The sequence below is a fragment of the Suricata suricatta genome, chromosome 8, assembly GCF_006229205.1.
Source record: "Suricata suricatta isolate VVHF042 chromosome 8, meerkat_22Aug2017_6uvM2_HiC, whole genome shotgun sequence".
Taxonomy (NCBI): Eukaryota; Metazoa; Chordata; class Mammalia; order Carnivora; family Herpestidae; genus Suricata; species Suricata suricatta.
This window is the reverse complement of record NC_043707.1, coordinates 30,766,792-30,781,954: the sequence shown is the minus strand read 5'-3', so window position 1 is coordinate 30,781,954 and position 15,163 is coordinate 30,766,792. Positions and strand designations below refer to the sequence as shown.

General features: G+C 44.5%; 1 protein-coding gene across 1 annotated transcript; it reads left to right on the top strand.

Moving 5' to 3' along the window:
• The first annotated feature begins 418 nt into the window (after positions 1–418).
• MUC17 (mucin 17, cell surface associated) lies at positions 419–13,990 on the top strand. Its single transcript, XM_029945733.1, has 11 exons — positions 419–581; positions 2,912–3,046; positions 3,542–3,672; positions 4,054–4,112; positions 6,770–6,921; positions 7,325–7,393; positions 7,488–7,650; positions 8,559–8,720; positions 8,913–9,010; positions 12,067–12,146; positions 13,465–13,990. Exons 1-11 carry the CDS (start codon positions 419–421, stop codon positions 13,504–13,506), a joined length of 1,254 nt encoding a protein of 417 aa, XP_029801593.1. The 3' UTR covers positions 13,507–13,990.
• The last annotated feature ends 1,173 nt before the right edge of the window (positions 13,991–15,163 follow it).

Here is a 15,163-nt window from a genome sequence, read left to right as displayed (position 1 = left end):
CACAACTCTTACCCCTGGCAGTGCCACCTCAACTCTTACCCCTGCCAGTGCCTCCTCAACTCTTACCCCTGGCAGTGCCACGTCAACTCTTACCCCTGGCAGTGCCACCACAACTCTTACCCCTGGCAGTGCCACCTCAACTCTTACCCCTGGCAGTTCTGCCTCAACTCTTACCCCTGGCAGTACCGCCTCAACTCTTACCCCTGGCAGTTCTGCCTCAACTCTTACCCCTGGCAGTACCGCCTCAACTCTTACCCCTGGCAGTGCCTCCTCAACTCTTACCCCTGGCAGTTCTGCCTCAACTCTTACCCCTGGCAGTGCCGCCACAACGCCTACTTCTGCACAGGATGTCTCCTCTCCAACGTCCCCTGACAGTGCTGCCACAGCGCCTACTTCTACAGAAGTCATTTCCTCTGCAATGTCCCCTGGCAGCGCCACTACTCTGTCCACCTTGGCTTCTAATGCAACACCCAGCACACAGGGCAGTACTTATTCCACAGTCCCAATTGTCTCCACCAGCTCGACCACTGTTACAAAGATCACTCCTGCCTCAACACCTACAGCTCCAGCGACCACATCATGTAAGCAATTTCTTGATTTTGCCATTTGAAGCTTGTATTTCTTTTCAATCTGGACCCATGGGTGATTTTCTTCTTAAAGTTTTACCCCTCATACTCTACTTTTGCTCCTACTGGTTTCCCATGAGATCACATGTCCTCAGTGCTGTCACCCTGTCTCTCACTTCTCTGTCCTGCCCTCTGTTTCTTGAGTGAGGTCTCCTCTTTCATACAACACACTCTACCTCTCTGCCTGGACACCTTCAACCCCCAGCACAGCGTCTGTACACCCCATTCCTTCCCTTTGTATTCTGGAAGCCTCTGTCCCACTGCACTTTATGTTCTATAATCTCATGAACTTCATATTTTTCATTTGGATTTCATGTGTTTTTAGTGTTTTTTTCTCATTGATTTTGCTTATGCTTAAGTCCAAAGGTTTTTTGGTTTGTTTTGGGACGAGGGCGTTGCCAATAGTATTCACATATGCCTTTGGCAACTATTTCTCTGCCATCATTCACTTACTTGTTTTTTTTCTTATTCTCTGAGCATCCACCACAGAAGCCAAAGAGGGTTCACTTTTATCAGCTCTGAACTCAAATGTTCTCACATCCTTATGCCTCCCTGTCTGTTGTCTGTCTCTAAAGCTTCCACTCAGTTTTCTTCATTCTGGAGTAGGATGAGACTTGCCCCACTCCGTGCCTCCTGTTATAATAAACTGTCATTATATAATATGTAATATACAATATATATTATACAATATGCTGTTATACTGTGAGATTTATTATCAGAGTGAGAGAGGATTTTTGACATATATTGAGAAAAATATATGAGTTTAAACACTGGAGGACATTTCCTGGTTTAGATGAACTCTAGATATGCCCAGAGACATATGGTGTGTGTCTGCCTAGAGTGCTGCCCAATCCCGTCTTGAACTGAGGAAAATAAAGGGCAGCTGTCCAGCCAGCGGTTGGCTACTGCATTTTCTCAGCACTTTGTGAATTCTTCCTCTGGCGAGTTCTTTGCCTGGCTTTGGTTTTTTTGTGGCTTTGTTCTTTGGTTTCTCTCCAATGTGGCACTGTCTTGTTGAGCTCTCTGGTTCTCAGAGAGGGGTGCTGAGAATCTTCAGAAAGAAGGTCTGGACCCTGCATCTCCAAGAAGTCCCACAGGTGTCCTGTAGTGACTGCATGACCATCGGGCCCACAGCTGGTATTCATCACCTTTCTGAAGGCAGATAGTCTCCCTTCATCCTTCTCCTTTCCCTGGAGGTTGGCTTCCCTGTGGACTCTGAGGCAACAGGTGACACACCCCAGTAACTGCTTTTGTGCTCAGCACTTGGATAGATCTGGACATCTTCAGTAACACACATGATACAGAGGGAGAAAGAGAGAGAGGGAGAGAGAGAGAGAGAGAGAGAGAGAGAGGAGAGATTTAGGATTTATGGATCTCTACTTTGCCCAGGATCCCACTCTTGACTCAACTCTTCCATTCTTCCTGAATATCGTGGACCGAAGGCCTGTAACCAGAGGCTGGGTGCTGTCATGGCCATGGGTGTGGCCCACGCACCCTGAATCAGTCGGTGGGAGGTGGGAAGTAGACCAGGAGGCAGAGGTGGGGCAGGTCTTCATAGAGTAGGCACATACCTCATGTGCCTTCCTGCACATAGCACACCTGGAATACTAGTCTATGCAAGTACAGTTTTTTTCAAGAAAAGCCAAAGAGAACAGAGCTCTCACTTTTCCAGGTTGGTAGATATTGGGAGTTGTCTGTCACCACCTCCTCTCTATTTAAATGAAGTCTACACTCTTCCCTCAAATTATACATCTCAGAAAATAAAAAGGGATCATGAATAATCATAATGGCAACAATTTCCAGTATGAGCTCTTTTGAAGCAGGTGTTGAAGAGACAATGACATACTCATTCCCAGACTTGCTGGAACCTAGATGGGTTAAGTTCCTCTGGGTTTCTTAGTTCCTACTTCCTCTTTTCTCTTCCTCAGCCTTGAGTGTATTGTCCCTCACCCCATGACAACACCGGGTTCTTTGCTCTTTGGTGCTAAAGTAAATAATGCTGAAATACTCCGAGACCAGGCCAAGTCTGGCCTCCAAATGGACCCTTGGGCAGGTCTTTTAGCATCTCTCCAGCTCACTTGTCCCATCTGTACAGTGGGGATGACACTAACTGTCCTGCTCACCCCAGGGTCCCATAAGAATATCAAATTAGATGTGTCTGTGAAAATGTGTTGCAAACTGTGAAGGGTTTTACAAGTGTGTCTGGGTAAACGGGGTCTTGTCCCTTTCACTGTTCTGCTTAAAGGGAGGGGACTTGAGTGAGCAAGTCTGTATTTGCCCCACAGGCTCCCAAGGAGACCAGTGCGAGCAAGAGATCGTGCTCTGCCAGAATGGAGGCTACTGGGATGGGATCAAGTGTGTGTGCACGGACCTCTACCAGGGGCCAAAGTGTGAGGACGTGGTCCCCAGCATTGAGATAGGTGAGTAAGAGCGCAGGGCCCTGCTGTCCCCAACTCTGGGCCTAGCCTCCACACTGGGCCCCCATTCCTGCCCCTCTGCATGCACAGGAATGTGGCTCCTTCCAGGGGCAACCATTTTACTCAGTAATGAGAAAATTAAACTTTAAAAAAAAATGAATAAAGTAAGAAGGTACAGTTTGGAACAAAAATCAAATTTGGCACAGAATTCTATCCTAAAGTACACTTAAAATAAATGAGTGTGTGATGAAGCAGAATACAAAACAAATGTGTGGAATTCTCTAAGAAAATGTAAGACCTGAATTACCCTGGGCTTCATCCCAAAGCCATGAGAAGTGCAATGTGCCCTCCCACTCCACCCTCCAGGGACACAGTGAGACCTGAATGGTGGTCAGGGTGGCGGTTCAGGGCAGAATTGCTGGAGGTGTGAGTCTCTTTGGGAAGGAACTCGGGGAGGCTCTGTCCTCAGTAAATGGTGCTGCTGTCTGACCCCCTCAGCACCTCCGCCGGAGACTGTCTCCGCCCAGGTAGAAATGACCGTGACAGTGACCAATATGGAGTTCACCAAAGAACTAGAAGACCGGACTTCTGTAGCATTCCAAAACTTCAATGACACATTCACAAAGGAGGTGAGCCTGGGAGAGCAAATCCCTGTGGGCCTCTCAGCTGTCCCCAAGGAGGAGTCTCTAGAAGCGAAGAAACCAGTTGAGGGCTGTTCTCATGTTAGGGGTGTGTGTTTCCCAGCTCTTCCTTTCCTCAGGGCTTGCCAGAGAGAGTGAGGAAAGGCAAAGCAAGGTTCCATTTAAGGGCTACTGGGGCCCCCAGGGTAGTGTCTGGGGCTGGTGTCTGAGAAAGCACTGCTCCATCTGGGCCATGTGCCACTGCCACTTCTGATGGGGAATGCAGGATGCAACAGGTCCATCCTCTGCCCTCCTGAGATTCCCTGGAAAGACCTGGCAGGCTCCAAGTTGGGGCCTCTGGGATGACTCCGTGACCTCTTTGCCTTTCAGATGAAAACTGCTTATGATGGAATCCCTGAGTATCAAGGAGTCAACATCACAAGGCTGTCGTGAGTATCTGGGACTCCTGGAAAGAAAGTCTTGAGTGGAAGCAATGGTCATAATTATTATAAAGACAACTGTAACGATGCCTCTTGTATTAGTTTGCTAGGGCTGTCATAACAAAATACCCCAGAAATTGACTTCTCACAGTTCTGGAGGCTGGAAGTCCAAGATCAAGAGTTCAGTAGGTTTGATTTCTTCTGAGTCTCTCTTTGGCTTGCAGACAACCACCTTCTTTCTGGGCCCTCACCCAGTTTTCCTCTGTTCATGCACACCCCTGTTGTGTCTTTGTGTCACCGAATTTCCTCTTCTTAAAAAATTTTATTTTATTTATTTATTTAGCAATCTCTAGGCTCAACATGGAGCTCAAACTCATGATGCCAAGATCAAGAGTCACACCCTCTTTCCAAGTGAGCCAGCCAGGCACCCCCCCCAAATTTCTTCTTCCTTTTAAAAAATATATTCTAATGTTTATTTATTTATTTATTTATTTATTTATTTAGAGAGAACAAGTAGAGGAGGTGCAGAGAGAGAGGGAGAGAGAGAATTTCAAGCAGGCTCTGTGCTATCAGTGTAGAGTCTTATGTGGGGCTCAAATTCATAGACTGCGAGAACATGACCTGAGTTGAAGTCAAGAATTGACCTTATTTTAACTTAATCACATTTGTAAACGCCTTGCTTCCAAATACAGATGCGTTCTGAGGTGCTGGGGTTAGGGCTTCAACACATGAATTTGGGGGGAACACAATTTAGCCCATAACATTCTCCAACAATTATAGTTTCACACGTATTTTCCAATTTGGAAGCTCATAATCACCCCGTGAGTGAGGCCAGCAGAACTCTTCCCATTGCACATATGAATAAACTGAGGCCTAGAGAGAGGCAGTGAGTTGCCTGAGGGATCATTTATGGAGACGTAGAACCAAGACTCCAACAGAAGTCCTCTTGTGCTGGAGACACTGACACACAAGAACACTTGGAGGTTACTTGTGTGATGAACACCCCATTTGTCTTCAGAGATGAAGCTTGAGAGGAAACCACAGGGAACAGGCGGCCTTGTCCACAGCTGTGCACTGTTCATTCCCACTCACCTCACACAATTCTCGCCCCGTTATCAACTGCAACTTTTTGAAACCCTGGAGGTACCTTGGGTTTTCTACTCTACCTCCTTGGGCCAGATATGAGGAGACAGCTGGGCTCTGAAGGCTCCAGAGAGGTCTGGTAGTGGGAAGATACAAGGGAGAATCATTCACCTTAGAATCTTGGAAAGAAGAGTCCTGGGAACCATCTTTCCGGTGGGACCCTCAGGTTACAGATGAGGGAACTGAGGCCCCATAGTGCCAACTGGCTGGTCGAAGATTACCCTGTTACTCAGGGCCAGTGCCAGGTTTTTGTCCTGCACCTCCTAACTCCACTACACCTGCAAGGCCTTGATAAAGCCATGTTTCTCCATGAGAACTTCCAGAATAGGGACTGAGGACAGTGATGGGACCTGGGAGATGCCTGAGGCCACCACCATGTGGGTTTCTTGAGATCATCATTTCCTTATTGTGAAAGACGCCATTGAGCTAGAAGATCCCCTTCTTCCCTCTAACTTGTTATTTTATGGGTCATCCTAATCTCACAATTCTATATAAGTTTAATTATTATATCATATAACTCTATTATTCTATATTATTCTTTATGTTGTTCAGGAGTATCACCCCTGCCTCCATCTTCTATTTGTGTTTAAGCCTCTGAATATAGCAGTAAAGAAAAACAATGGAAAAAGAGTGCTTTTGGCTTCCAGTATTTAAGAACCCCGAATTGTGGGCATGGGAAGGCTGGACTTGTTGCTGTGTTTTTAAACCCAGAAAGTACTCGTTCCTGGAGTGCAAATAATCCCTAACCCACGTGAGACAGAAGTAATGCATATTCTAGAGTAAGAGCTTTTTGACCTCCAGGCATTTCTGATTCTGTTTTGCACACACAAAAGATGGACTGATCTGGGGATTCAGAGTTAGGGAAGAGGAATGGACTCACATGGAACCTGTGAGCATGTCTGAAACCACACTCTCTCAGTAGTTTTGCCCCTGGCATCTCTTAGCTCCTAAGCAAAGAATAGAAAGAGACTTTTGGCTAGAATTTTAACCTTTTAGGCGTCAGAGATTCATTCGAGAATTGACAGAAGTGTACCTGAGTAGAAAATATGAACATATGAACTTTCAAATCTTTGCATTCTCTTAAGAGGCTACAGACCTTCTGCAGCCCTCCACCCAGCAACTCATGAATCCTGTAAGAGTCCCTGTGTGACCTCTTACTTCTTAAGGACTCCTTGCCAGTAGCTACCCAGTCTACTGCTGGAATGCATTTCATGATACCTTGATCTTCCACGGTCCCATTCCTCTATCCATCTTTCCCCATAAGCTTTCCCACAGGGCAGCCCAGAGCCTAACTTTTGAGACAGTTCTCTTAAGTACAAGTTGTGGTATGAGTCCTATGGGGAGGTGCCTAGCACGGTGCCTGGAATGAGCCTTCACCCAGAGAATGCTGTGTCATCATTTCAACCATCCTCCCTGAGCTCTGCCTTCCCATGGGGGCAAAGAGGGCATGGGAAAGGAAGTGGAGAAGTAAGCACCTATTATGACCCAGGAGGATGCTCATAGACATCTTTTTCTCTCCTCAGTGCTGGCAGCGTGGTGGTGGAACATGAAGTCATTCTGAAGGCCAAGTTCACCCCAGAATACATGGGAGCTTTGGATAAGGTCACCCAGCAGGTGACAGAAATAATCAAGAATGTAACAAAACAGCATATAAGCACAAACAATATCTGCACAAGTAAATTCCTAGGCTTCTGGGTGGGGGGGCATGTGGGGGTCTTCAAGGAATCCTTAAGCTTTGTCAGCTGTGGATGTGGGAAGGGAAAAAGGCAGGTGTATATGCAGGCTAAATCCTGTGGGCACCAGCCTGTGGGAAAATGAGAGTAAGTGTGGCTTATTATGTATAGCAGATTCTTCTGAATGTAATGAGGGATGTGAGAATCTTGGCAAAGGTGTGTGTGGGAGAAGGACACGGGGAAGGCACAAGGAACTTGGACGGTCATTGTTCTGGAGAGCTGGGCAGGAGGTTGGCATTCCCAATCTGCAGGGATGGGTTTCCCACCACCCCTATCACAGCCCCACTCCCCCCCTCCCTACTAAGCAAGTTTGTTGTAAGGGGCTCTATGTGTCTCCTTTCACAGGCACACTGTGTTACAACACGACCTCCACCAAGGTGCAAAATATCACAATTACCCAATATGATCCCGAAAGTAAGTGATGGCGGGGGGTGAGCTCCAGGGAGGGCAGGGAAGGCAGACAGTGTGCCTGGATGCCTGGTCACTGTAACTCCTCCATGCCCCACAGAGGAATGCCAGGAGAAGGTTGGGAAAGAATATGCTGAATACTTCTTCGTGGAATACAAGAATCAGAAACCAAACTGCATCACTCGCTGCATGCCAGGCTTCAACAATTCCATGAACTGCCACTTTGGGAAGTGCCAGCTAGAACGGAGCGGCCCTCGGTGTTAGTGAGTGTCCCACCACCCTACCCTAGCCTAGCTGTCCTTTTTCCCTGGGGACTCCACCCTTCAAGGCTCTGCCTAAAGGCCAAGGTCATGGAGTGGGTCCTGGCCTCTCTTGGATGCAGCCAGCCACAGTGGCCTCAAGGCCAGGTCTAGAATGAGCCTCAGTAGCTCCCTTTCCCTGGGGTTTATGCCAGGACTGTGACAAGCTCTGAAGAAGCAGAAGGAAAACCTTAGCCCTGGGAAACCCACAGTCAGATGGGGGAGACAGAGCCTGGCTTCCAGGGGGAGATCCTGCTGATGAAATAAGGGGACACACCCACATGGGGAAGGTGGAAAGCCCTTAAACGATGACTCACAGGAGTACATGAGCAAAGAAAGGCATTGCCTACAGAAACTAACCCAAAGAGAGACCAGGAGGAAGGAGTCACACATATGCAAAGGCCTGAGAAGATGTCCTGGGAAGATTCCCTTAAAGAGGATTTTGCAAGCCGGTGTGAGGAGGAGAGGAAAAAGGATATCTCCAGGGAAGAGAGGGAGCTTGAGGGGCAGAGTGTGTGCTGGGGATCCAGGAGGGCGAGTTGCTTTTCCTGATGAAGAAGGAGACTGAAAACATGATGCTTAGTGTGTGGATAGAAGGTTGATGTTGGGGTCTCACGTTCCTGGGTGCAGCCCAGGGCAGCGCCAGAGTCAGGCTAACTGTTCTAGATCCTGGGCTGCGAAACCTAAAAGTGTTGGACGGAGCATCGGGCTTCCACGCTGTGGGAAGGTGGACTTTGCTTCTGTCCATCCCCTCAGGGCTCCTCGTTCACCCATGGGGTCAGGGCCAGCTCTGAGGTAGGGAGGCCGCCAGTGCTGGTTGGCCCTGACTCAGGATGCCCCCTCTCCCCACTTGCCCCCTCTGTCCATCTCAGCTGCCTGACCACAGACACTGAGTGGTACAGTGGGGAAACCTGTGAGTTCAGCACCAAGAAAAGCCTGGTGTTTGGGCTTGTGGGGGCAGCCTTCGCCGTGGTGCTCATCGCCATTGCTGTTCTTGTGCTGTTCATGTTCCGTTCCAAGAAAGAGGTGAACAAGTGAGTCACTGCTGCCACATTTTCCACCTGCCTCCAGCTCTTCCTCCTTTTTAGTCCCTCTGTCTTCAATCATTCATCTCCAGGGTGGACAGTGGGGGGACGGGCTGAAAGCAGGGACATAGCCAGTCCCCAAATCTGCATGCTTGTCCTCTGCTTATAATGGAATCTCTCTGGGGGTGTTTCTGTCAATAGGCAGAAGGCTAAAGTGACTCAGTTGTACAAGTGGCATGAAGAAGATGGAGGACCAGAACCTGGGACCTTCCAAAACATTGGTTTTGACATCTGTGAAGGTACTAGAAATCCTCAGTGGACTCAAAATGTCTCAAAGTGTGGACACACACATGGGAAGCATAAGGGAGGGCTTAAAAGAGCAAAGGGAAGAGTATTTCCATCTCTAAAACATTCGGTTACACATCTGTACCCTTATTTCCACCGCTTGCTCCTGCAAGGCCCTGAATGAGGTATAAGCATGGGCGCAGCATAACTAGACCATTGGGGAGGCACAGGTTACTTGATGATCATAGATTTCTCCAGAACCTGAAAACTGTCTATATGGACACCGATAGGCACCTAGGAGTAGGCGAGCTCATGATAGGTGAGTTATAGATCAGCCAAATGAATAGCTATGGGTTTTGTCAGGTTAAGTATGGAGAAATTGAGTCTTTACATTCTATAGAAGGGAAAAATAGAGTGGGGAAAACATTTTAGCCAATCCACAAAAAGATAAGAAAAGAGGAACAGATGATAAGGAGAGGGATGACAAATAGGAAGCACAAAATAAGATGGGAGGAAATAATCTACCATATCAGCAACAACAAATATAAGTGGATTAAACACTCCAGCTAAAAGAAGGATTAAAAAAAGATCTAGCTCTTTCCAGTGAATGAAAGGCAAGGAAAGAATGAATGAAGGCAAAAGTATGGAAAAGGAAAAAAAGAAGAAATACTAATACTAATGCTGTAGCTATATTTGCTGCTGAAAAGCTCTAAAACAATAAGATAAAAATGATCATTATATACTGGGAAATAGTTTTACTCTGTTAGGAAGATACTACAAGTACAACTCATGTGCCCTAGAAAGGGCAAAAGTTGACAAAACCATAAGGAAAAATGGATGAATCTAACAACATGATGGAGGATTTATATTTTATTTTTTAATGTTTATTTATTTTTTAGAGAAAGAGGGAGACAGAGGGTGAGTTGGGGAGGGTCAGAGAGAGAGAGAGAGGATACACAGAATCTGAAGCAGGTTCCAGGCTCTGAGCTGTCAGCACAGAGCCAAACAAGGGGCTCGAACTCATGAACCATGAGATCATGACCTGAGCCAAAGTCAAAAGCTTAACCAACTGAGCCACCCAGGCGCCCCACATGATGGGGGAGTTTTAAAACATCTCTGTTAGTAGTTGATTAATAAAGCAGACAAAGAATCATCCAGGATACAGGACTTTCATACAAAATAATGAATAACCTTAATATAATTGCCACAGATTGCATTCAGTGACTGGAGCGTAGGTATTCATTACAAGAGTGTACAGAAAATTTGTAAGAATCATCACACAAAGCAATAAAAAGTCTCAACAAATTTCAAAAAAAGTTATTTAAATTAGGCTATATTATCCAACCAGAATGCATGTAATTAGAAATGAATAACAAAAATATTTCTGGAAAACAAAACTAAAAATCCTATATCTTTGGAAATTAAATTTTTTTTCATTTTATTTATTTTAGAGAGGGAGAGAGCACAATCAGGGGAAAGGTGCAGGGGGGAGGAAGAGAGGGGAAGAGAGAGAGTATCTTTTTTTAATTTTTAAAAAATGTTTTTATTTGTTTTTGAGAGAAAGAGAGACAGCAGAAGTAGGGGAAGGTCAGAGAGAGAAGGAGACACAGAATCCGAAGACAGGGTCCAGGCTCTGAGCTAGTTGTCAGCCCAAACTCATGAATCATGAGATCATGACCTGAGCTGAAGTTGGATGTTTAACCAACTGAACCAGCCAGGCACCCAGAGAGAGAGAATATGTTAAGCAGACTCCACGATCCGTGCAGAGCCTGACACAGGACTTGATCCCATGACCCTAGGATCATGACCTGGGCCGAGATCAGGAGTCTGAATGCTCAACCAATGGAGCCTCTGCTCATCATAAACAACTTCCATTTCCTGGTAAAGATATCCAGGCAAACACATGGAAATCACATTAAAAGACATTCCATTTGGGGCACCTGGCTGGCTCAGTTGGTATAATATGTGACTCTTGATTCTGGGGGAGTAAGTTTGAGCCCCACATTGGGATTACTTAAAAAAATAAAATCTTCCTAAATAAATAAATAATTAATAAAGAAATAACATTCTGTTTAACCAGGGGTTGGCAAACTTTTTCTACAAAGGGCCAGATAGCATATTTTGACCTTTGTGAACAAATGATCTCCATTACAACTATTCAATCATGCTGATATTGCATAAAAACAGCCATAGACAAGACATTAATGAATGATAAATGTGGTTGTATCCAATAAAACTTTTTTGACCCTTCAAAAAGAGAAAAATATAAAGTTCCTAGCTTGTGAGTCAGATAAAAATAGGTTTCAGATTCACAAGCCATAGTTTGCCAACCTCTGCATTAAACCAGAAGCAAGTCACAGATGCCCTCTATTACCAGTTCTATTAATTATTGTCCTGAGTGTCCTAATCAGTATAATAAAAAAGAAAAAGAGAAAAAGGGTTTAAAGATCGAAAAGAAAAATGTCTGTCATTTGCTCAGATTTCTATGTTGTCTAACACAAAAAACCCAAGAGAATTACTAAAAGTAATAGAATTTATCAATTTGCAAGACACAAGATCAATTGCATGTCTATGCATCAGCAACAGATCATTTAATTTAAAAAATACTCCTTATATAGCAACAAACATATACAGTACCTAGGAATATATCCAAAAAAAGATATTGAAGACTTTCCAGTGGAAAATGATAAAATTTTATTTAAAATCATTGTAGAAACCCTAAACAAAGGATGTCCATGAATTGGGACATCAATATTCTAAAGCCATCAAATGCCCCTCCCACAATCCAAGGCCAAAACTTAATGGGCTTTTCACATATTTAAGAAGCTGCTTGCCAAGTGCTTGTGGTTTTTCTTTGTTGAATTTTTAGATGTGATTTTCCAAATCTTCTGAGAACCAATAAAGCCATTTGCTGAGGTCTGGTAATTTAGATGGGCTGTCATGTTTGCAATAGTTTTCAGTTTCCTAGGCAGAGGGGATACACCGCTCACCCTGCAGTGGACGGATTAGAGGTAAAGACAGGAGCTTGTCTTCCTAACTATGTGCTTCTGTGGGACTTCCTTCCATCCAGATCAAGAGGACTCCATCCACTTGGACACCATTTATAATAACTTCCAGCCCTCCTTGGACCACATAGACTCTGAAACAAAGGTAAGAAAGGGATGGATGAAGTGCTAACCTCCCCCTACCGTGAGGCCCTAGATCCTCTCCTCATGGGGAGATCTTTAAGAAAGCAAAATCATGTTTATGGCTTGTTAGTCCAGGTGACCATCTAGATCTACATTGCTGGGAAATGAACATAATTTGGGGTGCCAGCAGGTGGGGGGAAAGGAGCTAAGCAGCAGGGTGAAATCTACCTTCCCTCGATCCTTGAGGCTCCAGGCTCAGAGATTTCCTTTCACTTTAAGTATGTCCTTGATGGCCACCTTATTAGTCTATTTAGTTGCTTTAATTTTCAAACCCACCTAAAAGTCAAAATAGCAGTGCACTAAATATCCCATCTAGACCAACAATGTTTAACATGTGGCCACATTTTCATTACATGGCATAGTGTGTGTGTGTGTGTGTGTGTGTGTAATATACAATATCATCAAGTTTTGCTGAACCATTTTAAAGTCAGTTGCAAACATTAAGACATTTGATCCCTAAACATTTCAGTATATACCCCCAAATATTATTCCCATTCCCAGTAAGTTGATGATAATTCCACAGTATAATACAATGGCCGTTTTTCCAATAAACCAAGAACATCTCTTATTACTAGCTTTTCAAATGTGAAAAAATTTCACTCCCTGACTTTTGTTGTGTCGCCTTGGGTTTTTAAACCCAGAATTGATTCCTACCTTTGAAATATTTTGGCTTTTTTTTAAAGTATAGGATTATTGTCTTAAGTAATGTCCCACACTTTGGAGGTATCTGATTATTTCCTTGTGGTGCCCTTTAACTTGTCCCTCAATCCTTTGTATTTCCTATAAACTGGCTGTTGAGCCCAGAGGCTTGATTAGACCCAGCTTAGACATTTTTGTTAAGCATATATCATAGATAATGCTACTGCATCACCTCAGGAGGCACATAATGTCAGGATGTCCCACTATGATTGACGCCAAGATTGGTCACTTGGCAAGGGGGACGACTCATTGATAGCCACCTTAACTTTATTTCAACTGCGTGGATGTTCAAGGGCAGACAAAATGCCCTGTAAGTATTCATACTTCAGAAGAAGGGTGAATGGCTTCAGGCACTGTACTCCTTAGAGAAGGCCTTGAGGCAAAGATAAACTCCCTAGCCAGGATACCTTTAAAACTACATAAGTTGGGGGTGAGTGGGGAAGACAATTGGTTTGTACTAGAATCTAGATTTATAGGGTAAGTTCTAAGCTGAGCACTTCCTCAGTCCCAAGACTCTTATGTTTCAAAATCCCAGGTTCCTTATAAACCTAGCCCTCACCTGGTTCTATCTCTGTTTACAGATCAAAATTCAGAGGCCTCAGGTGATGATGACATCAATTTAAGGCAAAGGCAATTTCACATGGAGCTGGGAGTGAGGAAAGCTCACTTTGGCTAAGCCTGGTGAAACATTTCCCCACTGAGAGCATTCCATGGAACCTGATGAAAAACAAAACCTGCACCAAGGAGGAACAGGAGAGATACCACGATGCTGGGAAACTCTCAAGTAGAAACACCATGGAGAAACTCATGTGGCCTTGTAATGATCTCAGGCGAGGCCCTTCTGTTCATATAGGAAAGTTCTTCCTCCCGCCTGCCTTGCTTCAGCACCAAGGACAGCACCTGGATCAACCGCTTGCGGTTGCTCACTTAAACACAGAACTGAACTTTACATTATAGAAAACGCTCTTGTAAGATTTACTGCCCTTCATCTTCGTGAAAAACATGTTTTAAAACATTGAGCATTTTCTTTGAATATGTAGGATTAAGTTATGTAAAAGTATTATGTAGAATCTTTTTAAAGTTCTAATACATATCTATAGATTCTGATGTTTTGTTAGTATAATAATATATATTTCTAATAACTAAAAACAAAAAGAGCAAATTCATTATATTTTTCATGGTTCCTAATCCTTTCTTCAGCTGATAGGCTATACTAGTTCCTGTTTCTCACCTGTCAGGCTCTCTCTCTTCCCCTCCTCCAAGATGTGGGGTCTGATGAGTTTGGCTTTAAGCCAAAAAGAAGATAATCTGCATCCAGGAAGAGTGCCGTTCTTGACCTTCCCCAGCATCATTTGTTGGTCACTGAGGAAGCCATGAGGCATGTTTCACACACACTCACGCGATACTGGGACTTCCAACTGGGAGAGAACCGAGTTCTCCTTCTGGAAACGGGCTTGTTTCTTTCCATAGATCTGCAGAGGTAGTCTTGGGTTTTATTTCCAGCTTTCTATTCAACTCTTTATGTTACATTTGGGAAGTTATATTTGACAATTTGGATTCAGTATTGCCTTTTGGTGGGGACAAGATTGTTTCTTCCTTTTCTTTTTTGAATATTTATTTATTTATTTATTTTGAAGGAGAGTGTGAGAAGGGGAGAGGCAGAGAGAGAGAGGAGAGTGACAGAGAGAGAGAGAGAGAGAGAGCGAGAGAGAGAAAGCGCGAAAGAATCCCAAGCAGGCTCTATGCTGTCAGTGCAGAGCCCAACATAGCTCAATCTTATGACCTTGGGATCATGACCTGATCTGAAATCAGGAGTCAGATACCCAACTGACAGAGTCACTCAGATGCCCTAAATAGGTTGGTTTTTTGTTTTTGTTTTTGTTTTTTGTTTGTTTGTTTTTGTTTTTTTGAGAGAGAGAGAGAGAGACAGACAGAAAGAGAGACAGAGTGAGAGCCAGGGAGACACAGAATCCGAAACAGGCTCCAAGCTGTCAGCAAAGAGTCCGACTCAGGGCTCAAACCCTGAATCATGAGATCATGACCTGAGCTGAAGTGGAATGCTTAACTGACTGAGCCACCCAGGTGCCTCTTTAAATTTTTTTAATGTTTATTTATTTTTGGGCCAACTAGGTTGTTTCCAAAGTCCCCCTTATTGCTGTCATTTTAAACATGTTTAAAATGGTTTATTACTATTCCTGCCATGCAGCTCAGGATTCATTTTGTTCTGGGAGATGTCTCCCCCCACAGGCTACCCCATATAAATCCTAACTTAAAACGGAG